This window comes from Equus caballus, chromosome 21 (assembly GCF_041296265.1).
Source record: "Equus caballus isolate H_3958 breed thoroughbred chromosome 21, TB-T2T, whole genome shotgun sequence".
Lineage (NCBI taxonomy): Eukaryota > Metazoa > Chordata > Mammalia > Perissodactyla > Equidae > Equus > Equus caballus.
The window spans coordinates 17,256,232-17,280,040 of record NC_091704.1 but is presented as its reverse complement, the minus strand read 5'-3'; the positions used below and the strand labels follow the sequence as shown (position 1 = coordinate 17,280,040).

At 61.2% G+C, this 23,809-nt stretch overlaps 1 protein-coding gene across 21 annotated transcripts in view; it reads right to left on the bottom strand.

Moving 5' to 3' along the window:
- Nucleotides 1-1,249: 1,249 nt before the first annotated feature.
- KCNN1 (potassium calcium-activated channel subfamily N member 1) overlaps nucleotides 1,250-23,809 on the bottom strand; it is a 31,109-nt gene continuing 8,549 nt past the window's right edge. For 3 of the 21 annotated variants that reach the window (XM_070246603.1, XM_070246601.1, XM_070246602.1), the window contains 9 exons: nucleotides 19,588-19,673; nucleotides 18,666-19,148; nucleotides 17,936-18,031; nucleotides 15,442-15,860; nucleotides 12,615-12,756; nucleotides 9,701-9,811; nucleotides 8,988-9,115; nucleotides 4,339-4,408; nucleotides 1,250-1,817 (listed from right to left, as the gene is read on the bottom strand). In XM_070246603.1, coding sequence (XP_070102704.1) covers nucleotides 1,563-1,817; nucleotides 4,339-4,408; nucleotides 8,988-9,115; nucleotides 9,701-9,811; nucleotides 12,615-12,756; nucleotides 15,442-15,860; nucleotides 17,936-18,031; nucleotides 18,666-19,067 — 1,623 coding nt within the window. In that variant the 5' untranslated portion in view covers nucleotides 19,068-19,148; nucleotides 19,588-19,673 and the 3' untranslated portion in view covers nucleotides 1,250-1,562. Of the gene's footprint in view, nucleotides 1,818-2,886; nucleotides 3,828-4,338; nucleotides 4,409-8,155; nucleotides 8,219-8,987; nucleotides 9,116-9,700; nucleotides 9,812-12,614; nucleotides 12,757-15,441; nucleotides 15,861-17,935; nucleotides 18,032-18,665; nucleotides 19,149-19,587; nucleotides 19,674-23,556; nucleotides 23,735-23,809 lie in introns of those variants that run through there. The other 18 variants (XR_011430468.1, XR_011430469.1, XM_070246604.1 and 15 more) reach the window with 16 other exon arrangements.

Genomic DNA, 23,809 nt, shown 5'->3' with positions numbered 1-23,809 from the left:
TCTTGCGGTCTCATTCGTTCTCCATCCGGCACCTTTGGCCCCGGCGCCGCCCCAGCCTCCCCACTGTCTCCCTGCCACCTCCTGACTGTTCCCCAAACACACGAAGCTCAGGTCTTGCCTCTTGGCCTTTGCTCCGGCTGTTCGGTTGCTAGGAACGCCCTTCCCCAGATTCCCTCTCCCATCCCATCCCACGCCCAAATGCCACCTCCTCAGAGTCCCCTGGTCATGCTCTGGCCTCATTTATTTCTTTACTGCTCTGGTTGCTGTATTTACTGTGCCTCCTCCGTCACACTGGGTGCTCCCGAGGGTGGACACTGTGTCCTGTTCTCATGAGATCTTACATATGAAGAAACTGAGGCCCCCAGAGCAGCAACTACTGCCCAGGGGCACCCAGTGGTGGCAGTCAGGACTTGAACCCATGTCTGACGGCAGCCCACCACACCTCCCCAAACGCTTCTCTCTCTGCGCCCAACCTATCACCCTGAGCCAGGTGGCCGTGGCTGTGGCCGTGTCAGAGGGCCCATACTAGCCTCCCCAGGAGCCCAGGGTCCAGCACCTGCCCAGTGCCTGCTGCCCCTGCTTGACCCCGGCACCCCAAGCCCAAGGCCTGGAGGGACCTTTCTGATTCTGCTTGTGCTGGGGACCTTCCCTCTAGACCACTCGGGAGGGGCCTCTCTGACGCAGGGTCACACCACACCCTCCCCTGCCCATGGCCCCCATGGGCTGCCCTCCACCAAGTCCTGTGGGCCCTCGAGTCTGACTCCTGCCTCACCCCTCCTCGCTCGGTAGCCCCAGGCAGGTGGCTTCACTTCTCTGAGCCTCAGTTTCCCCATTCAACCGTGCCCAGGTGCTGGTGAATCATCAGTGAGGTAATTACATTACATTCCCTGTATACAGCAGGTGCTCAATGCATGTCCAGAAAAGACTGAATGACCCTCCTCACTCGCGTGGCCCCCCCACTGGACTGCACCCCAGCGAAGCCAACTGGTCCAAGGGGAGGACAGGCGCTCATCTGCCGCCTGGGCCGTGCTCGCTCCCCGCAGGCTCCCTCTACTGGTGCCAAGTGGCACTGGCACCGATGTCCTCAGGGAGGCGTCCCTGACTGCGCTCAGGCCAGGGAGACAGCCAGGCTAGGAGGGTGATGGGGACGGGCTCTCCTTGACCCCCGCATCCCTTCTGGGACCTCGGGCAGGGTGTCCACCTGCATGTGGTGACCACGAGTGTCCTCCCGCCACGCACGACAGGCAGCAACCGGGGGGCCTGCTTTATTCAGAACCGGCAAGGAGCCCTCTCCCGGCTGCTCCATGCCTACGGGGGGCCTGGAGAGATTCGGGGGCCTGGGGCCCAGAGGGCGCTCCAGGGTCCCCAGCTGCAGTCAGAGGAAGCGGGTGGCAGCTGGCCCCTGCCCTCTGCCTCGACGGTGGGGTGGGGCGGGCCCCAGGACGCTCAGCCCAACTCCGCTTCGGTTCCTTGAACTCCAAGAGGTGCCACTGTATAGGGCTTCCTTGAGGGGGTGGCCACACGATGGCCAAGACTGAAGGGTCTGGTGGCAGGCAGGACCGTCACCCGCAGTCCGAAGGGGCCATGGGTGGCTCCCTGCGTGGGGGGCTCTGGGCCACGTGGTCGGGGGTGCCGGGCCCGGGCCGGGGAGGCAGGGGTGGTGGAGGCGGGCGTATGGCTTGGGCGATGAGGCCGGGCAGGGCCTGCAGGGAGGTGCCCAGGGCGTCCAGGCGGCTCTCGAGGGCAGCCAGGCGGGCCTCGAGCTCCTCGTGCTGGGCATGCAGCTCGGACATGAGGTCGCACATGACATTCTGGGTCTGCCGGAGACAGAGAGGTTGGGAGAGAGGAGAGTGAGAGAGCGGGAGGGACAGACAGAGGGACGGTGGGCCAGCCCCTGTTGGGGGCAGCCACCAAGGGGACCCAAGTGAGGGGCGACTGTGAGGACACCCCGGCCCTGCAGGTCTCCTGGAGGCCCCAGAGAATGGCGGGAAAATAGGCGAGGGAGAGAAGGTCTCCCCAGCAGGCTGGGGGTGTGCTGAGGGAGGTCCTGGGGCGGGTGGACCAGGCCAGAGCGGCCCCAAGGGCATGGACTGGCCACACGGTACAGGAAGCCAAACGGTGGTCTTAGGCGCTGCCTTCGCCCGGAACGCCGGCCCGGGTCCTGAGGAGGCTCTGGCCGTGCTGCTCCAGGCTGGGGACGTGGCTGAGCAGGAGGCGGCTCAGGGGTGACCGCGCCCTGCACCCCACCTTAGACTGGGAAGGGAACAGGGATCCGTGGGGAGGTGACCACCCCGAGGATCCGACCCAGTCAGACGGGGGCACACGACAGCCACAACAGTGACTGCTACCGCAGGCAGCGGGATGTGCCCTCCACCCGGAGAGCAGGGGGCGGTTCCGCCACAGGCCAGACGCGCCCCGGGGGCGAGGGGGAGGCCGCGCACGGACAGCCCTGGGCGCCCACGCCTCTCGCCACCAGGTGGCGCCAGAACGCCGTCCCGCGTCTCTAACCCCAGCCGCGGCGGGGGGCGGGGGGCACACGGCCTCGGCGCCGGGTGGACGGAGGATGCAGCGGGCAGCGCCGCGCCGCGGGAGGGAAGACCCGCAACCCTCGCTCCACCGCAGCGAGACGGGAGGCGGCGCCTCTCACAGCGCCTCCGTGCAGTGCCTTCCAGCCTCCGCGCCTTCTCCTCTGCCGTGGGCCCCCGCCCCCGCGTTACTGGCAGGCCTACCCCCACCCCAGGGGACCTGGGGACCCCCTAGGGCCCCTGACCCTCGTCCCACCTGCCTATGGCGCCACAGTCCCCAGGGCCACATCTAGAGGAATCCAGCCCTCAGATGGTTCTTTTTGGCCTTCTCTGAGGTTTAAAAACACTTTTGATTAGAATATTTCATTTTATATTTATTAGAATATTTAATTTTTGTCAGAGAGGAATTAAATCAGCAAACTTGGAAGCATTAAACTTGGAAAGCCTTCAAATTTAATATTGGAAAATGTTTTAACCTTGTTTTATATATATATATATATATTTTTTTTTTTTTTTTTTTTTTTGCTGAGGAAGACTGGCCCTGAGCTAGCATCTGTGCCCATCCTCCTCTACTTTATATGTGGGACACCTGCCACAGCATGGCTTGATGAGTAGTGCGTAGGTCGGTGAGTGGGATCCAAACCCGAGAACCCCAGGCCACCGAAGCAGAGTGTGCGAACTTAACCACTAACGCCACCAGGGCTGGCCCCAACCTTGTTAAATTTTAAAAATTAGAAACCCATATAATCCAACGCCATTAAAGACTTACTTCAAAGAAGCCTCCATTAAGCGCATTTTCAGAGGAGTGTACCACCGTGATTGCAAGGATTAAATAACTTCTAAAATTTCAAAAAATTCTGCTAAGAGGGGACTGTGACACGGATGACGGAGGGTAGAAGGCGGCGCGCTCCCAGAGACGCTTCGGCTGTGCTCCCGGCTGCCCCTGCAACGCCGAGCTCGGCGGCCAGGAGTCCTGTCTGCTCTCACAATTGTGCTCTCTCCAGGTTTCTTCAGGGTTCTAGAATATGTTTTTCTTCTGCAATATGCCCTTCCGAATTCCATTCACATGGGTTAATACCAAATTAGATTGTATTCTCTAGATAGTGATGAAGAGGGTGGGTCCAAAATGCCCTGGACACACACAGTGAAGCAGAGTAGGACTTATTCTCCAGAGAGAACAGTCAGTAAGGAGCCTCCAGGGGATGGGGCCCGGGGCAGGGCGCACAGCCGGAGGGCTCAGGAGAGCGGCCGATGTCCTGAGAGCTTGTCCACCTCAAGCTGGGCCAGCTGACACATCTTCTACTGGATGAACACAAAGCAGAAAGAGGGCAGGACCTGAGCTCAGAACAACTAGACCCACTTAGAACACAGACTGAGCTTCTAGAACACCAAGCTCCACCGTAACATCCTACAAGACGTCTACCCGCCAAGCAAGCAAGTTCCACTGATGTTCTAACTGGAATTTATATCCATAGCAGAATTTTGTTTTTCTCAACTTTTAGAGCTTGTGTGTCATGATAAGCCTAAATACGAAAGTACCACTTCACTAATTTAGCCCCCTAATTATATATTCTTATTAAAGCTATTTTATTAGATGCTAATTTTTAAAAAATGAAATACCGCCGTTAGAGTAGATTTTACACACAGATGTGGATTCCCAGCATCTCTCGCAATCAGAGCCTCTGCCCCCAGCGGGCCCTCGCAGGTGTCCCTTCGTGGCTCAGCCTTGCATCCCTCGCCTGTCACCCGCCTGCCCAGCGGGCACCAGGCCAGCCCTCCCTGGCAGGGCCCCGCCCCGCCGCGCCCCGCTCACCTTGGCCAGGTCAGCGAGCGTGTTGGCCTGGGTGTTGAGCTTCCCCTGTTCGATCTTCACACTCCGGAGCCTGGGGGACGGGGCGGGGAGAGCGGGGTTGGGTGGAGGCCGCAGCGGGGCGGGGGTCCTTCATGCACCCACCCACCGGGGTCGCTCTGTGGGACATGCAGTTGGGGATGAGGCGGGAGTTGGGTCGGGCTCCCCACAGTCCATTCCCTCCCGGCAGGTGCACAGGGGCAGCGAGGCGTGGGGGCTGGCTCAACCACTGCCCACAGCGCCCATGGGCTGGCCGTGTCCACAGGACACAACTCAGGATGTCCCAGGACTTGAAACTCCAGGCCCAGACACCAGCCCTGGCCGCCTCCTGGGGCTGGGGCGGCGCTCCTGGAGCTTCCCGTGTGTGCTGCCCGCCCAGGACCACCATGCACCCTAAGCCCCAGGGAGACACTTACTTCTGAGCTCTGGCAGGACCCAGCGGAGCAGAGAGAAACCACAAGGCACCTGTCATCTCAGCACAGCCAAGCGGCGCGTGCCCAGCCCCGCCCCCTCCCAATACCCCACCCCTGGGCCAGGCAGGGACCCCAGACAGCCGAGGGGCTGCTGCCTTCAGGGGATTGGTGCCAGACCCTCAGGGGAGTGTCCACCCTCTGCCCACCCCCCCGCCCCAGCGCCCACCCGGCACATGCGGCTGCCCTCGGCCCTGCGGTCCTGTGGTTCTGCTGTCAGCAAGCCAGTGCCGCACCTGGCCCCAGAGCTGGCACTTAGTCTGGAAAACTCTGCCCACGCCATTTCCCGAGGGGAAAACGCAGGCTGAGGAGCAAAGCCACTGCCTGCTAACACCGCAGCAGAATTTGAACCGCACCAGCTGCTCAGCCGAGACCTCAGGCCCCCGACAGCTGCCCACAGAGGGCGGGGGGGGTTGGACAGTGTGTCTGCAGCCTCCTCTCCATCCGTCCTGTGGCTACACCAGCCCGGGGAGACTGTTTCTAGCAGGACTCTCCTGCCTGCTTGTCCAAACCCTGAGCCTGTGTGCCCACATGGAGGGATGCTCGGGCGGCCGCTCGGGGTCCACGCAGGCCAGCTGCTCCGGGCCCTGAGAGGACCCAGCCGCGCTCTGGGGGAAAGGCGAGGGATGCGGACACCACCAGCCTGGAGGTGTGGGGTGCCTCGGGAGGAAGCGGAGGCCCCCATGGGCCTGACGCCCCTTTAACTGGAGGAGTCACTCTTGGCTTCCCTGGAACCTCCCTGTGAGTGGTGCTCCCCAAAAAGAGCTGTTGGAGTCCTAACCCCCAGGACCTCAGGACGTGGCCTTATTGGGAAGCAGGGTGTTTGCAGATGTGCCCAGGTTGAGACGAGGGCAGCAGGGAGCTCTGGTCCAGGATAGCCGGCGTCCCTGGACAAAGGCGGGAGCTTGGACACAGACGCCACCGAGGGAGGCCGAGGCGGAGACCCAGAGAGCTCTCCATGAAGATGGGGAGCTGAAGCCCGCGGCCACGGGCCAAGGAGCGCCTGGGCTCCAGGAGCTGGGAGAGGCCGTACAGACCCTCCGCCAGCCCTTCAGAGGGAGAGGGCCCGGCCGGCACTGCGGCTCTGGACTTCTGGCTGCCAGACCGCGAGACGATAAATGCCGCTGTTTGAAAGCACCCAGCTGCAGGACTTCGTTAGAGCAACCCTAGGAAATGCGTACCCTCCCCCGGCCCCTGCCGTGCTCCTCCAGCTGTCCTCTCCCACACCAGTTCTTCCTTTTCACTGGCTGCTCACACAACATTCCCATCACGGGGACTCTCTCCAGCTCAAGAACATGCCATGGCTCCCACATCCCTGCAGTCTCCCTGGCACGATGCCCATTCCCACCTCCCCACCTTTGCCCAGGCTCTGCACACTCCTTAGTACATGTGCCCACCCCTTGGTTTCCTACGCAAATCCTATCCACCCTTTAGGCCCTAGTTCAAACTTTCCTGATTCCACTAGGATCACTTTTTTGGGGTGGTGATGCCAGAGGACCTAAGGGTGAGATGGTCTTGCTCCAGATCAAGGGGATGAGCAACGCACAGAGCAGGTACATTCTCCCCAGACCTGGCCCTCCTTCAGTTCCCACCCTCCCACTTCCACAAAAGAACCTTCTGGAACATCCCTTGGAGCAAGGTCCAAGACAGGACCATGCCTTAGTCCCCTATGCCTGGCACACAAGCTCATACAAGAAATGCTTGTGGAATGACTGAATATGCTGAGAGTGGTAATGACAACAATGACGGCAGTTCCCGTTTTTAGAAAATACTGTGTGACAGGCTGGCACAAGTGAGTCATCTGGCCACTCAGTCATGTTTGATCCACCTCCTACTCTTAGAGAAGAGGCGTTACCGTTGTCCCCACTGTACAGAGGAGAAAATGAAGCTCAGACTAGCACAGTCACTTGCCCAGGCCCCATAATTAGATGGCAGAGACCAAATGGGGACCGGGTGGTCAGTTAACAACTGTGGAAGGGTCAACAAGGAGGGGTCCCTGTCCTCAAGGGCCTTGGGGTCTTGTGAGGAGGTAGGACTAATAGCTGGGCACAGTGGCATCGAGTCAGTGGGGCACCAGCCTCTCTCCCTGCTTTGTAGGTGACGGTGAGGCAGAGGTGGGGAGCAGGGTGGGGGCACTTGCTCTGCGCCAGAGGCTATGCCAGGCTCTTCTGCACTCATCCCATTTGGACCTCCCCACAGTCCTGTGAAGTAGGGACTGTTAGCACTAGAAATCAACCCAATTCTAACAGTTAACACGATAAACTGTTGTGTTTGTACCTTGTACAAACAAAAGGATGTTGTCTGTACAAACACAATAAATGTAAATGGACTAAACTTTAACTAAAAGACAAGGATGTAAGGGGCACAAGGAAGCTTGAGGTGATGACTCTGTTCGTTATCTTGACTGTGGTGATGGTTTCATGAGTATGTACAGATGCCAACGCTGATTGATCTGCACACTTTAAATACGTGCAGCTGACTGCACCTATTGATTGACTGTATGTCAATAAAACTGTTTTTTTTTAAAAGACACAAAAATAATTAAACAAGATGAAAAAACTAAAGTTCTGCTGGTTGAGCTTCCTCTCCCACGGCCTGGCCTCTCCATGGTCACACTCACTCACCCTCTGGTGCCCAAGGAACCTGGGCGCCCCAGACACACCTGGGCCCTCCTGCCAGCCAGCTGCCCCCCTCCACGCTCACACTGGGGGTCTCGCGCCGCCTCTCCTCTCTGTTCCCCATGGCTGCCTCACTGCCTTCCTGCTGGCTCAGACCTAACGCCACGTGCCTCGCTCTCTGGCGCGTCAGCCCGAGTCTGGCCCGGGTGCTTGGGGCAGGGACTCGCCCAGGACGGGTCAGTTGTGGGTGGGTTGCCCAAGATGTGACATGGGAACCTATGGGCTCACTCTGAAAAGTGCCTAAAAACAAGTTTTTACTATTTTAAGTCAAGCACCACATGACTCAACTGTAATTTATATTTGAGGGCCTCACCCCACAGAATTTGGAGCTATTTAAGTCCTAGACTGGGTGCTGTCCCAGACGTCCTATATGTGGCCACTGAACACTTCACATGTGGCTGGTCTGAATAAAAACAGGTTGTAAGTGTAAAATATATACAGGACTTTGAAGATTTAATACCAAAATTTTTCTAAAACATCTCATTGATGACTTTTATATTACTCACATATTAAAATTATAATTTGGGGGATATATTATGTTAAATAAATATATTAAGATTTATTTCACTTGTTTCTTTTCACTCTTTTTTAAATGTGGCTACTAGAAAACTTAAAATTATGCATGTGGCTCACGTGACATTTCCAGTGGACAGCAGCTGGCAGATTATCATCTACAGGAAAACTCTGGACAGCCGCCTGTTTTGGAGAATAAAGTGTTTTTGGAGCCTGGCCACACCCATTTATCTTCTCTGTCTTCTTGCCACAAGAGCAGAGTTGAGTGGTTGTGACAGAGACCTTCCGGCCCACAGAACCTGAAATATTTAATATCTGGCCGTTTACAGAAAAAGTTTGCCAGCTCTGGCTGCCCATCGGACTCATCTGAGGAACTTAAACGTGAGCTTAGGCTGCATCTCAGACTCTACCGTAACTGCTGTTGGGGGCAGCCTGTGGGATTTTAAAAGCCCCCCAGGGGAATCTAATGAGGAACCAAGGATGAGAACCACTTGATTGATAATTCTCAGGATGAAGGGACAACAGAGGAAGTTAAGTAATTTCTAATTACCCCACATGATCACACAGATCAGGCCACAGATTTAATTCTGAGTTTCCTGGCAGCCAAAGCAAAAAGGGGAAACTACTTCAAAGTCCAAAGGGTAAAGTCATTTTGGCTATTCCAAAGAATAAAATATGCTTCCTGGACTCACATTAGGTAGTTTGCATGACTTATCAGAACTGATTGTCCTGAATGAGCACCAGGCCCTTCACCTGCCTCCCTCTGACCATCCCACCATCCCAGCCTGCAGAGAAGCTGTAGGTCCCAACCAACGGACCAGCCAGCATGCGAGCGGCAGTGACAAGGCCACAGTGAGATGCCTGGCCCGGCCTGCGGCCTTCTCCTGGGGGCCACGGCTGCCTCCGAGCCAGGTGGACACGGAAACGTGAGTGGGAAAGGTGCTGGACTTACTGATGGATGGCTTGGAGGAACTTACGCTGGTGTTTCCGAACCCGGGCGTGGTCTGGCTTCTTCACCAACCTGGTGTGTTTGTAGATAAGCCACGTCTCCCTGAGAACGTTAGCAGCGGCGTTTTTTACCTGGGGCCAGGGAAAGAACAGTTCCTCAGGGTAGGTGCAAAACTATGGAAGGCTCCAGAAACACCCATCTGGGGTCCCAAGACTGTAGGGCAGGCCATGTTTGCACGTCTGCCTCTGTGCTGTGCGTGTGTGCATGCACGTGCATGGATGTGTGCCTAACACACTTACATCACTCACTATTAGCCAGGCCCCTTGTGCATACTTTGCAAATGTTAACTCAGTGGACCTACATATGCAAGTATCTTCCTCATTTTATATATGGGGAAACTGAGGTACAGAGAGGTCAACCTGCCGAGGTCAGACAGCTTGTAAGTTGCACCTGGCTGCCTGGCTGCAGAACCCTGGCCTCTCGCTGTGTGGCCCGCAGCAGGGCTGTGACTGGGCAGAGGTGGATGCCTCTGGCTGTTGCCACGTCTCTCTGCACAGCTCATGGGCGTTTGTGTGGGCGGCAGAGCCCAGCAGTGTTGGCACGCACAGGGCGGTCAGTGACCTGCAGGCACGTGGGCATGCCCAGCATGTGCAGAGGCAAGGCGGGGAGGGTCTGACCAGGAGGGCAGGTAGCCGTGCTGGGACTGGCGTCCTTACCCGCTTGGTGAGCTGAGTGTCCATCATGAAATTGTGCACGTGCTTCTCCGCCTTGGTGAGCTCCAGCTTCCGGGCCACCACGGCCACCACAAGTGCCGTGCAGCCGGCCCCCTGCATGAGGGGGCACATCAGCATCTCACCTCACAGGGGTCCCAGGCTACGGGCAGGACACCCTCCCTCCTCCAGGAAGCCTGCCCTGACTCCACTCCCACCTCTGCCCCCAAAGTCTACAGTGTCAGCAGACATCATCCCTTCAAGTCCACTGGCTCCTGAGCCCAGCGAGCACGTCCACAGATTAGCTTGTTCAACCCCACAGCCCCGGGAGGGAGGATGACTCTTCTCTCCACTGGGCAGACGGGGAAGCCGAGGCTCGGAGATAAGAAAGGTACAGGACATGGGCGGGAGCTGCAGGCACATGCAGGGCTCACGACCACGGAGGCGGGCGGGTTTGGGGTGCTGGAGACAGAGGCCCGGCTGACACATGGGGTCAGCTGGCAGCGTCAGAAGAGTAGGGAGAGAAGGGTCAGGCGGTGGCCCACAGGGGCATTTGCAGGAGAGAAGAGGCAAAGGGAAGTTCCCAGGAGGCTGGGAGCGGAGGGAGGGACGCCTCCCGACAGTGGGCTCCCTGCTGGACACAAGCGCCCTCCCCAGGATGCCCTAACTGCAGCGGACCCCGGCCAGTGGAGGAGGTCAGGGAGCACGTGTGTGTCCCCCAGGGAGCCGCTGGGAGACAGAGAGGGCAGCAGCGAGGATGAGTGGAGGGCTGAGGGTGGGGTGGGGAGCAGTGAGACGAGGCACAGGAGGAGGGAGCGGGCTGGCAGTACTGCACAAGGAGGAGGCCAGGGAGCCCAGGACCCCAGACCAGTCCTCAGCCCCAGGAGCGGCGGGAGGCAGGCGGCAGGGGCAGGCAGGGGGTGCCAGAGGGTGGTTCCCTGCCTGCGATGGGGGCTCCCCGACCCCTTGCCGGCTGGCTGCTCCCCCTCCCATGGTGGCTGCACGCAGCATGGAAGGAGGCCCAGGCTGGGCCCCTGGGGTGGGGCCTGGGCAGGACTTCCGTCTTCTTAGGGATGGGAGGAAACACTCATGGAGAAGGCTGGGCAAGGGCCAGGGCAACCATCGGACGGTCCTGTGGGGCTGGACGCCAACATGCTGAGCCTGGGTTGGGTGGGCACAAAATTGCTCCCCAAAGGAAGTGTGTCACAGATTCCTGGCCAGGGCAAGGGTCTTGGGGAGACCTGGGAGCCTGTTCTCAGGATAAGCACTGTCAATCGGGGCAAAGAAACGTACTGGAACCCTGCCCGTGGAATACTACACAGCAAGGAAAAGGAAAAGCTAACGGCTTCACACAGCAGCATGGATGCCATGTTGAGAAAAAGATGCAGAGCTGGGAGGCCCTCCCGGGACGCCCTCAAGTTCAAGAACAGGCAACTCGTGGTTGGTGAGATGCTGGAAGGGGGTGAGTCGGTGGCCTAGTGACCAGGAGGGAGCACATTTGGGCAAGGATGGAGGAGGAGAGCGCTAACAAAAAAGCTAGAAACGGACCCAAGCGTGACCACGCATGTGAGTGCAGGGGGCGCGGGCAAGGAGCGGCTCGACACGGAAGAATTTTCTGGAAAGAGCCGAGTCCCAGAGGAGGGAACATGGCTTTTCCAGGTCTGTGTGGGCTCTCCGGGTCTGAGCTCGTCCGGTCTGCGAGCTCTCCTTGTCCGTCTGTGAAGCCCCCTTGCCGGGGCGGGGGCTGCTGGGTTTGGCTGATCCTTAGCTTCTTCCCTTCCACCCTCGCAAACTAATGTAAGCAAGCATGAGCGATGCGCTCATCTAAGAGAGGGGCTGTGTCCGCCTGGACCGCAGAAGGGAGGCCCCGCTGGGGGCAGAGGAGGACGTGGCCCCCCGGCGTGCGTCCAGACAGGAGGGGACGAGAGGTGAAGTGGGGACAGAGCCGCAGGCCTCCAGGGATGGTGACCGCCGGGGACGGTCCACACGCAGCCGAGGGGCCTGGCTGAGCGGGGGTGGAGTCGTGGGAACGGCGTCTCACTGTTCAAGAACAAACGCTTCTCTCTGTGCCGAGAAAAGGCTGCCCTCCAGGGAGCGGCCTGGCGTGGACCCTGGGCTGGGGTAGGCTGGCTCCTCTGCCTGTCGGGCACTGATTTTCCACAGACGGACGTGTTACTAACTGCGGGTGGGGAGAGGTGTTCCCACCGCGCATCGGACCATTCATAATCCAAAACACGGACAAGCATTTGTGGAGATGAAAGAAGCTTGGAGAGAAAGAAGGTTCTGGAAGGTGGGGATGGGCTGGGAACTTGATGATCGAATCAGTTGAAGAGAAGGTGCCAGATGTCAAAGGTTGCCCACACCCCGCACGGACTCGAGAAGTCTTTCGGGAGCTGGGGGTCTGCCTGGGCCCACCGCGTCACGCCACGGGGCTCAGGACCCCCTGACAGTCAGGCAAGGGCGGGAAGTGTGTGTGACGGCACGGCTCAGAGGACAGTGACTGGGTGTCCATGGCGCTCATGGTTGCAGGCATTTCACAGAAATGAACGGACTCAGGCTCACAACAAGCAGAGGACAGGGGCGTTGGGTACAGTCAGGGAACCAGCGGCCTAGAAGCATCGAGCCCTCGCCTTGGACCCAAGGGCTGTGAATTCAGTGGACTGAGGGGAACAGAGGACACTCCATTCAGAGTGGACCACAGCATCTGGCCTGGCAGGCACAGCCGGAGCTGCACATCTGGGGCTGCAGGAACCCCAGGAGGCAGCCCCAGGATGCCTGTGGGTGCGGCTTCCACACCACGCCAGAGCGAAGGAGCAGGGCGCTGGTGGGGTGGCCAACACAAGGACGAAGTCCGACCCCGGGCAGCTCGCGATGGGGTGAGATCCCCATTGGTGGGAGTGTGCAAGGGCCCTCCCCTTACCATGATGCCGGTGAGCAGGCACACGCCCTTCCCGCAGTAGGTGTGGGGCACCATGTCGCCGTAGCCAATGGAGAGGAAGGTGATGGAAATGAGCCACATGGCCCCCAGGAAGTTGCTGGTCACTTCCTGCTTGTCGTGGTACCTGGAGGGAGCCAGGAAGGGCCCGGTCAGCCCACGCTGGTCCCTCTGCCTGCATCGTGCTCCCTGGGGCAGCACCAGGACAGCGGGGCCCTGGGCCCACCCGGCTGTGTGGGGGCCTCGACCTCAGGCAGCTGATCATGCTGAGGGCTCAAAGTGACAAAGGTGCCACTGCAGGGCTGGGTGGGGGGTGGTTATCGCCGGGCAGCCCCACAGTCCTCCTGAGGGCCCCACGCCCTCCTCCCCAGCACTCCTTCCAGACCCCTCCCTTCGCCCAGCCCCCAGGCTGCTGCCCCGGACATCGGCCCTCCCCGGGCCTGGTTACAGGGCAGAGAGGGACCTGGGTGAGGGCGTGTCCACACAATCCACCTCCCCAAGACAGACACACTGACAGACTCGGATACGGGTGGCCACGGACGCCAGAAGCAGCAGGGAGTGGGGCGAGGATTTAGGTGAGACACCAGGAAGAACTTCCCCAGCCAGCAAGGCCCAGGGAAGGGAGGACGACGATGTGGGGACACAGGAGGCTGGAGAATCACACCCCGGGACTCGGGAGAGGAAGGGAAGTCAACACACAGAGGGCAGCAGCAGCTGCCCCAAGCCGGGGCCTGAGGCTCTTCCGGCAGTGGGTGGGAGGGAGCTTGCCCAGTCCTGCGCAGAGGCCTGGGGCTCGACTTCTGGTACTCAGGGGACAGAGCCCAAGGCCTCGTAAAGGACATGATTTTGTCCTGGTCACACAGGATATGAATGGGTTCTGCCTGTGCTCAGCCCAGCTGGGGGCTGAGGGGGCGGCCCTCTGGGTCTGGGGGTGGCTCTAGGTCTGCTCCAGCCCTTTCCCAGCCTGCAAAGCCCCTCCAGCTTGGGGGGGGGGGCGCGCAGGGGCAGAAGCCTTTACAGATGGCTCCCTCCGTGCCAGACCTCAAGCCATCTGATGCCCATGGCATGGAGACCTCCCTGGGGCAGGCGTTCAAGGTTAGAGGTCAGCTGAGGTGGCACGGTGGACGGGGCCCTGCTGGGGCAGGGCTGTTCCAGGCAGATGGGGCTGGAGTCGGGGGCTCGACAGGGGAAAGAGATGGAAACCCCAAAAGGCCTTCCCAGCAGGCCTGATGTTTGGGGTCTCCATCTGCAGGGGGTGGATGCCATCCCAGGCCCCTCCAGCTGGGGCTTCTAGGCTACTTGCTGGGTAAGGGGGACCAGGGACGGAAGCTCCTCTTTTACCAAGGCACCTGAGCCCCAAGTTGCCCCAGCCTCCGGCTCTCGGGAGACCAGCACCCCGCCCCCAGGAGGCAGGAGGAGAGGGGTCTCTGGCAGCGGGTGGGCAGCCCCAGGCTGGCTGGAGTCCCAGCGGGTGCAGCAGGACCACCCGGGACTGGGTTGGGGGGCGTGCAGGAGACGGGGGAGCAGAGTGAGGCAGGCGAGGGGACATCAAGCAGCGGCCCTGGGCTCAGAATGCGGCCCCTGGGACCCCTGCAATGACCCAGCCTGGACCTCAGGGATGCCTGAGGAGGAGCACCCTTCTCTCACTGCCCAGACCCCAATCCTGACCCTGCCTGATGGGGTGGGGATGGGCTGTTGGAACTGGCATGGGGCACTTCAGGGGTCCAAGGAGACCCCGTGTGACCCCTGGCTAGTAAGCCTTATGACAGGAAGAGCTGGGCCCACACCCCCGTGAGCCTCACGTCAGGCTGAGGCCGGGGCTGTGGACAGGGGGCTTGACGGGGTGAGACCTGGGGTTCAGGGTGGGGTGTCTAGCCCAGGGACCCCCAAGGAAGCCCGGTGCCAGTACCACCCACCACAGATCCCTCCAGGGCCTTCCCCAGCTAGGCACAAGCAGGAGAGACCCCCTCTGGGACAAGGCACCCCGTCGCCCTCAGAGGCCCAGTGGGAGCTCCCCCGTCTCCGGGAGCCCCCAGGGTCTCTGGAAAGGAGCAGGAGTCAGGCCTTGGAAAAGTCCCTTTGCCCCCAAAGCCTCAGTTTTCCCATCTCTAAGCTGGGCTGACAGCCAGCCACCTTCCAGGGCTCTTCAGGGCAAAGCCTGACAGGGTCTTCACCCGGCAGGGGTCATTCAGCCCAGACCCACTGGACCCTTGGAGGAGACACCCAAGCCCGGGGTTAGCTGCTAGAGCGAGACACCACAGCTACGCCCCTTGTCCCCCACCCGGAGACAAGGACACTAAGGACGCCCAGCGGGCCACCCGCCTCCCTCCCCAGCCCCCCTGCAGTGGCTAATCTTAAACTCCGGCAGACTCACATGTTTTCCCTACAGTCCAGCGGGGCGGGCAGAGGCGGGAAGGAGAGCAGGTTAAATTGTGGGGGAGACAGGCAGAGGGGAGTACTCCTGTTCCTGCTGCCTCCACCACCCTGGGCCAGAGGTCAGAGGTGGAGGTCAGAGGTCAGCTGCCCGCAGTAGAGCAGCGGGAGAAAGAGGAGCCTAAGACCCCCTGGGGCAGGGGGAGGGGAGAGGGCTGGGGTCCCAGAGGGTGTGAGTGGGCTGGGGGCCAGGGGAGGCTGGGGTCACAAAGCTGGAGCCCCAGGGACTCGGGGGCTGCATGTGATGAGGCCAGGAATGGGGGGAGGTTCTCACAGGGGTCAGGGGGCTGGACGCGCTGGCCGGGGGGCCCTGGGGCATGGGGTCGCCGGGGTCGGGGGCAGGGGGAGGGGCCCGGGCGGGGGCTCCCGGGGGGCGCACCTCTCACAGACCCGCACAGTCCAGGCGGCGATGATCCAGGAGGAGATGCTGAAGACGAGCAGCACGGTGCCCGGGCAGATGGTCATGAGCGTCTTCATGACGAAGCGCGTGTTGAAGGTGATCTTGTTGAGGGCGCCGATGCTGCGGCTGGAGGCGTCCGTGAAGATCTTGCTGTGCAGGAGCATCACGCGGCCCAGCAGGTAGAGGCGCAGGAACATGGGCACCGACAGCAGCACGTCCACGTCGGCCTCGGCCGCCGCCGGCGCGTACGTGAAGGCCAGCCGCGCCGTCCACGTGAAGCGGTAGTGGCCAGGCACCGGGTGGATGGCGCACACGGCCAGCTCCAAGGAGATGAGGAAGACGCGCTCGCACGTCATGGCGATGCGCCAGTCGTCCGCCCCGTTGTCCACCATGAACAGCTGCGGAGGACGGCGCGGGTCTGGGACACACACCCCGGCACCCCGGCGAGACCCCACCCGAACCCCCACCGCTCAGCTTCTGGAGAAACACGGCCTCGGGGGGGACTCCCTACTTCTTGGGCCACCGTTCAACCCAACAGGTGACAGATGGGGCTTCCCCAGGACCGCGACAGAGCTACCAGTGGCCCCCCACCCGACTCCTGCCTATATGCGCGGAGAAATGAGCGCAGAGCGGGGCAAACCCTCGTACACGACCGTCACGGCAGCACTGGTCACAGCTGCCAAGGCGGAGAGCCCGCGAGCGTCCCCCCGGCGGGGGAAAGGTGAACACAGTGCGGTCCGTCACACACAGGACTGCTACTCAGCCACGCAGGGTGGGAGCCCTGACATCGGCCGGGACACGCGGGAGCGTCGGTCATCGTGCAAGGGACCAAGGCAGGCACACGGCCGCCGCCCAGCACCCAGGGACCCGAGGCAGAGCCTCAAGCCCAGGAGGGCCATTCTGGAGACTTCAAATCCAACAGGATTTGCCTTGCTCGCTCTTGGGCTCGCTGAGGACCCGTCACTCCTCTCTTCTCTTGGAGTTCTCCCTTCTGGAATGGGGACATCTACCCCACGCCTGTCCCATTGTGGTATTTTGGAAGAACGTGACCTGTTTGGCTTACAGCTGGAGAGGAACTTCCCCGTCCCCCCATATCGGACTAAAACGATACTGAAATCAGACTGTGGACTGGAGTTGACGCTGGATGGGCGAAGGCTCTGGGGCCGCCAGGACGAGGCGACTGCATCTTGCACGGGAGAAGGACGTGAATTTGGGGATGGGCCAGAGGGTGCAGTGTTATGGACAGAACTGTGTGGCCTCAAAATTCCCATGTTGAAGCCCTAACCCCAATGTGACTGTATGTGGAGACAGGGCCTTTAAAAAGGTGATTAAGGGGGCCGGCCCGGTGGCACAGTGGTTAAGTGCACACGTTCCACTTTGGTGGCCTGGGGTTCGCCGGTTCAGATTCTGGGTGTGGACACGGCACTGCTTGGCACGCCATGCTGTGGTAGGCGTCCCACGTATAAAGTAGAAGAAGATGGGCACGGATGTTAGCTCAGGGCCAGTCTTCCCCAGCAAAAAGAGGAGGATTGGCAGCAGTTAGCTCAGGGCTAATCTTCCTCAAAAGAAAAAAAAAAAGGTGATTAAGGTTAACTGAGGTCATACAGGGATGGGCCCTGATCCAAGGTGACTGGTGTCCTCCTAACAGGAGGAGGAGACGGGGATGGGCACGCACAGAGGGCAGGCTGTGTGAGGACAGGGCGAGGAGGTGGCTGTCCCCAGGCCAACGTGAGGGCCTTGGAAGACAGCAGCCCTGCGGCCCCTGATCCGTGACCCCCGGCCTCCAGGACGGTGGAGGGGACGTGTCTGCTGTTCCAGCTGCTCAGTTGTGGAACTTTGTTAGGGCAGCCCCAGTGGCTCATACAGAGCCGCATTCTTCTTTTTTCTTTGACCGAGTAACAGAGTAACATGCCGCTGTGGGGTGGGCCACATCTGGCATGCTCAACACCAGCTGACACACATCTGGGTCGTTCGCACCTTTTGGCGTCACCGCGGACTGTCCCCAGAGCCGCGCCCGCAACTTCAGGGCTGCCTCCCTCCCCACCAGCCCCGGCCACATCCAGGGCCCCTACTGCGCGCCAGACCTGGGCGACGTCAGCCCACTGGGGGCACCCCTGCCCCGTATGCCTTGACCTGGACTTTCCCTCGGCCAAGGCTGGTTTTGATCGGTCCCCAAAACAAGAAAACCAACTCCCTGGTACATAACAAATCTTTCAAAATTTGGGGTCCAAGGGACTACGAAAGGAGCCTGGGGCTACACACACTGTCTGCGGCGCCAAACCTCCAAGAGCCCAGAGGCCCAGCGCAGCTCCCTATCCGTGCCGCCCTATCTTTTTCTGGTAATCAATGAAAATTAAAGCGCACATGCCTCCTGTCCCAGAGAAACCTAGAGTGCCTTAAAGGTGGCTTCCCGGAGAAGTCTGTCTATGGGTCTATGACTGGGGGGGGGGGGGGGGGGCGGGGGGGCACTGACCTGGATCTCGCGGGCGTGGTAGAGGACGACCAGGCCCAGCAGGACGGCCGTGGAGAGGCTGATGAGGCATTTGAGTGCAAATGAGTACAGGGACTCCTGGGCAAAGAGAGCAACGTGGGAGGCGCAGCCCAGACCCCCGCCCTGCCAGGGAGTTCTGTTCCTGTCCTTGTGCCTTGGGTCTGGGCTGACGGCAAGGCAGGCCCAGCGCTTTACACTTTATAAGGCCTGGCCTCATGCAGACATAGCACTTCACAGCTTATAAGGCCTGGCCTCAGGCAGACACAACACTTGAGAGTTTATAAAGCATGGCCTCCTGGGGCCCCGGCATGCACAGTTTATGGGTTAACACGGCCCTGACCTCTCTCCATCTGCGCACACACTCGGGGACCCGCGGTCAGGCTCGTGACCAGGCCACGGCCACTCTCGAAGGGGGAAGCTCTTTCTCTGCTCCCTGGCCCCAGTCAGGGGGGCAGCCCCCTCCCCACCTTAAGCCAGGGTGTGGCCCCCTGGTACAGGGCAGAAGGAGTGGGCTGGCACCTTCCGCCCCATCTGCGGCCTCTCTGCCACTCCCAGGAGGGGGCCCAGTGGGAGGCCCAGGACCCCCACGCCCTGCACAGCTCCCCACTTCCAGGGCCTGCCCAGGACGCCCCGCCTCTCCTGGGCGTGGTCCACGGGGAGCTGGGCGGGCTCAGCGGGGCCTCCCCCGTGCCAGGGGAAGGGTGGCGCCTACCTTGGTGTAGACCCCCCAGGACAGCTCCGTCTCGGTCACCATGACAACGATGCCGAACATGCCAAAGATGAGGGCGTAGTCACTGAGCCGCTTCCGCTTCTCGAACAGCGCCCGGCGGTGGCCCAGGCGGTGGCCCGCACTCAGGGGCTTCCTGGAGGCCCTCCGCCTGCCCGCCTCGTCCTCTTCATCGTCCTCCTCCTCCTCCTGCTCCTGGGGCTGCCCCTGGGGGCTGCCGGGTGAGGGCTGGGCCGGCTCGCTCCTGGCCACCACCACCTGGAGGCCCGGGCCATGCGCGGGCGGCGGGGGACGGCCAGCCTCAGGGTCCGGAGGGTCTCGGCCCAGGACACCCAGCCCGGTGCCCAGCGGCCGCCCCCCGCAGCCGTTGTGGCTGTGGCTGTTCATGACTATGTGGGCGCCGGGGTTGGGCTCGCGACAGGCTGCCTGGGGCCCGGCATGGCTCAGCGGCTGGGCTCCTGCGCTCACCTGTAGGGGCACGGGAGACATGGTCCTGTCAGGGCCTCGCCAACCGACCAGAGGGCTAGGGACCATTCCCACCACCCCAGAACATTCGGAAACTCAGGAGGCCATGAATCCAGAGTGCCTGACACGTGGGTTCGCCATCCCAGAAACATCTAAGTCAGCCTATGACCCTCGCCTGCTCAAAGCCCTCCCATGGCTCCCCAGTGCTGCTGCATACAAACCAACCTCTTCACTGCGGTCAGGAGGCCCCTGTGGTCTGGCTCCCACCCACCTCATCCTTCTCACTCTCCCCAGAATCACTCTCTTCCAGCCACACTGACCTCCCCAGCACTGGATCCCAATAAGCTTGGTCGTGCCTCAGGGCCTTTGCACCTGCTGTGCCCTTTCCTGGAACACCCTCTTACTAGACCTTTGCCCACTGACTTTCAGTGTCTCCAAGTACCTAGAACAATGCCTGGCACAGAGCTGGCCCTCAGTACACACTTCTGAGCCCCTCGGGATGGAGAAGGAATCTGCCGGCAGGTTCGCCTGGGAGGACGAGAAGCCATGTAAGTGTGTGGGCACAAGGAGCTTCCACCGTGGGCTTGTCTCCTCTGAGCCCAGGCTCCCAGAAGAGTGGCCTCTGCTCTGCTGAGCCTCTGGCTGCTCCTCAGGAGCTGTCCAAAGGCCTGAACACACTTATGCAGGTACCTGGTATGGCCGAGGGGACATTAGGGACCAAGGCTGTGGTGACAAGATGCTCAGCTCCCTCCTGCCTGGGCAGAGGGACCGTGCCCTCCACACAGACTCCAAGACCACTGTGGCAATCCAGGATTTACCTTTCAGGGCTCAGAACCCATGCTGCAGGGCCATGCGAGGCATGCTTGGCCCAGCCCTGTGACCTCGGGCCAGCCTCAGTTTCCCCACCAGGCTCCCAGGAACAGACTGCCTGATTGCCCCAACATTCAGATTGTGCCCCTGTACAGGGCAGCGTCACGTGCAAGAGCAGGGACCTCGATGACAGTGACATGCGCATGAGGAAGCTGCCTGGGGTCCAGCCTCCTGGGTCCTGACCTGCCAGACCCTCCCTGGCCGGCCCGCGTCCCCCCAGCGCACTGACTCAGCCTCGCACGCCCCTCGCTGCCACCCCGCCGACATTTACTGAACGCCTACTTCACGCCAGGCTCCGTCCTTCACACAGATTTTCTCCTTAATCCTCACACTGCTCCCAAGAAGGGGGTTCTGGGATGTGGCCAGTTTTACACATGGGGAAACTGAGGCACCACACTATGAAGGGCCCACCTCCTCTGAGGGCAGATTCTGGACAAAGCCGCCTCCTGGATTTGCCCAGCAAGCTGGGCAGCAGGCCAAGTGTTGTCCCTTTTGAAAAGGCCAGGCCAGCATGCCCTGGGCGCCCCTACGTGCCAGACCTGGACAGGGGTGTGTACAGACAGGACCCCTCTCGGCCCTGACACCATGCTCTGGGGGTGACAGACACGGAAACTGTCACATCAGGACATGCCAAGATGACCCATGCTATTGGGCAGGACAAAGGCCACTTTGGCCAGGGTGGCCACCAGACGTACTGCAGGCTGCCTGTGCCCTTGTCTGGCGCCCCCAGACAGTGTCTGTCCCACTCACCACACCTCCAGACGCTGGTAACAGCCCAACAGCAAGAGCACCAGAAACATTTCTTCCAGGCAGGGGGAGAGTCTTAGCCCTGTCCCCTCCCTCACTGCTCCCACCCATCACATCAACCCAGCCGTGGCCACCTGTGGCCTGACACTTCACAGTTTACAAGGCCAGGCCTCCTGCAGCCTCAGCACTTCACAGTTTGCATGGGCTGGTATCCTGCAGGCCCAGCACTTCACAGTTTATAAGGCTGATCTCGGCCCTGATTTCTCTTCCCATCCTGACGAACACTTGGGTGCCACTCTCCTCCTGGGCTCAGCCCCTGCCTGCCACCAGGATATTCACAGCAGCCCCAGCCCCTGCCCTCGCCCAGGAGACGAGGAAACCCCAGGCACCCCTCCCACCACCCTCCTGAAGGTGGAGAAGGTCCCCACTTGGAGCTCGGGGGTACAGGCAGGAGGCGGGTGGCCCGGCAGCCAGGACTGGGCGGGGGTGGGGGCACTGCAGATGACCTTCTGAAATGCACCGATGGAGACACAATTTGGGGCTGTGACTCAGCCGCCCGACGCACAGGCCAAATCCAGCCGAGTGTCTGCCACGCTCCTCCTGGCCTGGCAGCCGCGTCCTAAGGTGCCCTGGGCAGGGAGGAGGTGTGGGGAGTGGGAACAGGCAGCAGGTGGCTTCTGGGAAGGCCGAGGAGTGGAGGCCCTCCCGTGCCGTCAAGTTAGCATGTGCTGGCGCTTAATGTGGGCCGAGTCCTTGAACAGAATCACCCAGCTTACTTCCCACTGCCGCTCAATGACGCAGGGGTTGTTCCTGCTCCCATTTTACAGATGGGAGACAAGGCTCAGACGCTCAGCACCTTGCCTAAGATCACACAGCCAGGCGGGGCAGGGACTAAGTTACTGCTCTCTGGGGCAGAGGGTGGCAGAACCTGCCCAGCCCAGACGAGCTGCCATCTGGAAGGGGAGCCAGCCTGGCTCTGCCCTCAAGGAGCCCCCAGAGCTCAGGGAACAGGCACAACAGGCACCCGACCCCTCCCACGACCGCAGAACAAATGGAGAGAGCGAGCGGCTGGCCTCAGATCCTACAGAAGCGGGCAGGCTGTTTCCAAAGGCTGAGTGGGACCAGAGGGCCCTGGGGACAAGAGACCGCACGCACCCCTTCCCAGGCCCACTTCTCCCTCCCTCCCTGCAACCTGGGCGTGATGCTGGGGTCCCTGGGACCCTCAGGGATTCCCAAAGAACCACGAGGCCCTCTGAGACCCCAGCCAAGGTCTGTACGTCCAAGAAGGAGTGTGTTTTCCTGGGTGAAGGCCCTGGGTTCATCAAGGAGTTCCCCTGAAAGGTTAGAAACACCTGTGGGCTGCATTTGGTTTTGAGGGTCCCTGGAATGACCAAAACTGTCTATGTGTCTGCGGGCACCAGGCCTCCGTTCCCTGAAGGCCAGCGTCGGGGAGGAGCAGAGTCCTCCCTTTCAAGCCATCCCAGGAGACACCGTGGGAAGCTTGTGGGCTAAGTGAGGTAGAAGGGACGCAGGAGGGCTCTTGAGGAGCAGAGGCAGGTGGGCAGGAGGCAGGGAGTAGGGTGGCTGGCTCCTCTGAGCTTTCCCACCCAACAGGAAGTGAAAGAAACCGGCCAGACCCCACAGGTCCTCTCGTGAGCCTTTTACAAATGATGAGTTGGTTACAGTGGCTGCCTAGGAGGGACCCTGAGGCACCCCAGCCAGGATGAAGTCATTGTTCCCTCCTCAGTTGCTTCTTCAATAAAGGCGTCTTGGTGCCCACCCAGCAGGGCTGGTGGCCAGAACAGAGTGAGCTCTCTCGTGGAAAATGCTTAGCACCTGGCCACGGGTACGCCACCGCCTGACACCATGCTCTGTCCTTCAGAGCTGGACCAGGAGAAGGTGCCCCCTGCCCGTCAGTCTCCCTTGGGGCGAAATGCCCACCCTACCGCCCCCAGGAACCTAGAGCACAGCAGCACATTGCAGTCTTCCAGGATGTGTGGGCGAGAAGTGGGTCATGTGGCCCTGTGGAGGGTGGGGCAGGACCCAGGACACCCCCTCCCAGCACTCTCAGGGCCTAGCGCTGCAGGGGGCCAGGATCCCACCCGCTGCCCTGGAGCAGGGCAGCAAGACGCGGGCTGACTGAACGATCCCCCAGGCCAACCACCGTCAGGGACCTGCCTGCAGCCCGCAGGTGGCAATCAGCCTGCCCTGCCCTGCCCCAGCTACCTCCACCAGTGGCCACCCCTCGGATTGCGCCCTCCCGTCCTCATCAGCGTCTCTGGTTCAGCCCCCAGCCTCCAGCACTCACATCTGCGCCCCACCCTCCAGGACAGCAGGCGCAGTGCCCTGTGCTGGGCAGCCCCACCTCTCTGGGTAGAGCTGGAAGACCCAGCTCCTTGACCCCTGTCAGGTGCTCCTAAGTGCTGGATCTAGGGGCCCCGGTGAGGGTCTGGTCGCTTCCATCCTCAGGTCAGTCTGGGGTCACTGCCTCCACCCTGAGAGCTCCCTTCTCTGGAGAGTCTCCCCCCGACCCCGTATCTCTGGAGTTCGGAGACTCACTGCTCGGCCCATCCCAAAAGTGAACCCAGTGTCCTCCCCCTACAGAGGTCCGTGAATCTTCACCCACTCGGCAGTGCACAGACACACATCCCCCCTCCCCGTGTCGCCTGGGTTCCAGACCCCACGGAAACCTGACCTCTGCCCCAAACCGCGTCTCCCTCCGGGAGGGGTGCCTCCCTCCCCGGGTACCCCTGCTCATCCCACCCCGGGTGCCCCTGCTCATCCCACCCCGTACCTGCCCTGCTCGACTCGGGCGAGCGTACGACGCTGGAGGGGAGAGGGTCCCGCGCGCCCGTGGACCCCGGGGGGCCCTGGGCGGGCAGCAGCGGGCGGGCGCGGGGCCCGGGCGCATCCCCGCCGCCCTGTGCGCCGCCCGGCCGGGGGGCGAGCGCCCGCGCGGGCCGGGAGAGGAGGCGGCGGCGCGGCGCGGACGGCCTCGCCGATTGGCCGAGCCCGGGTTGGCCCCGCCCACGGCGACCCCGCAAGCT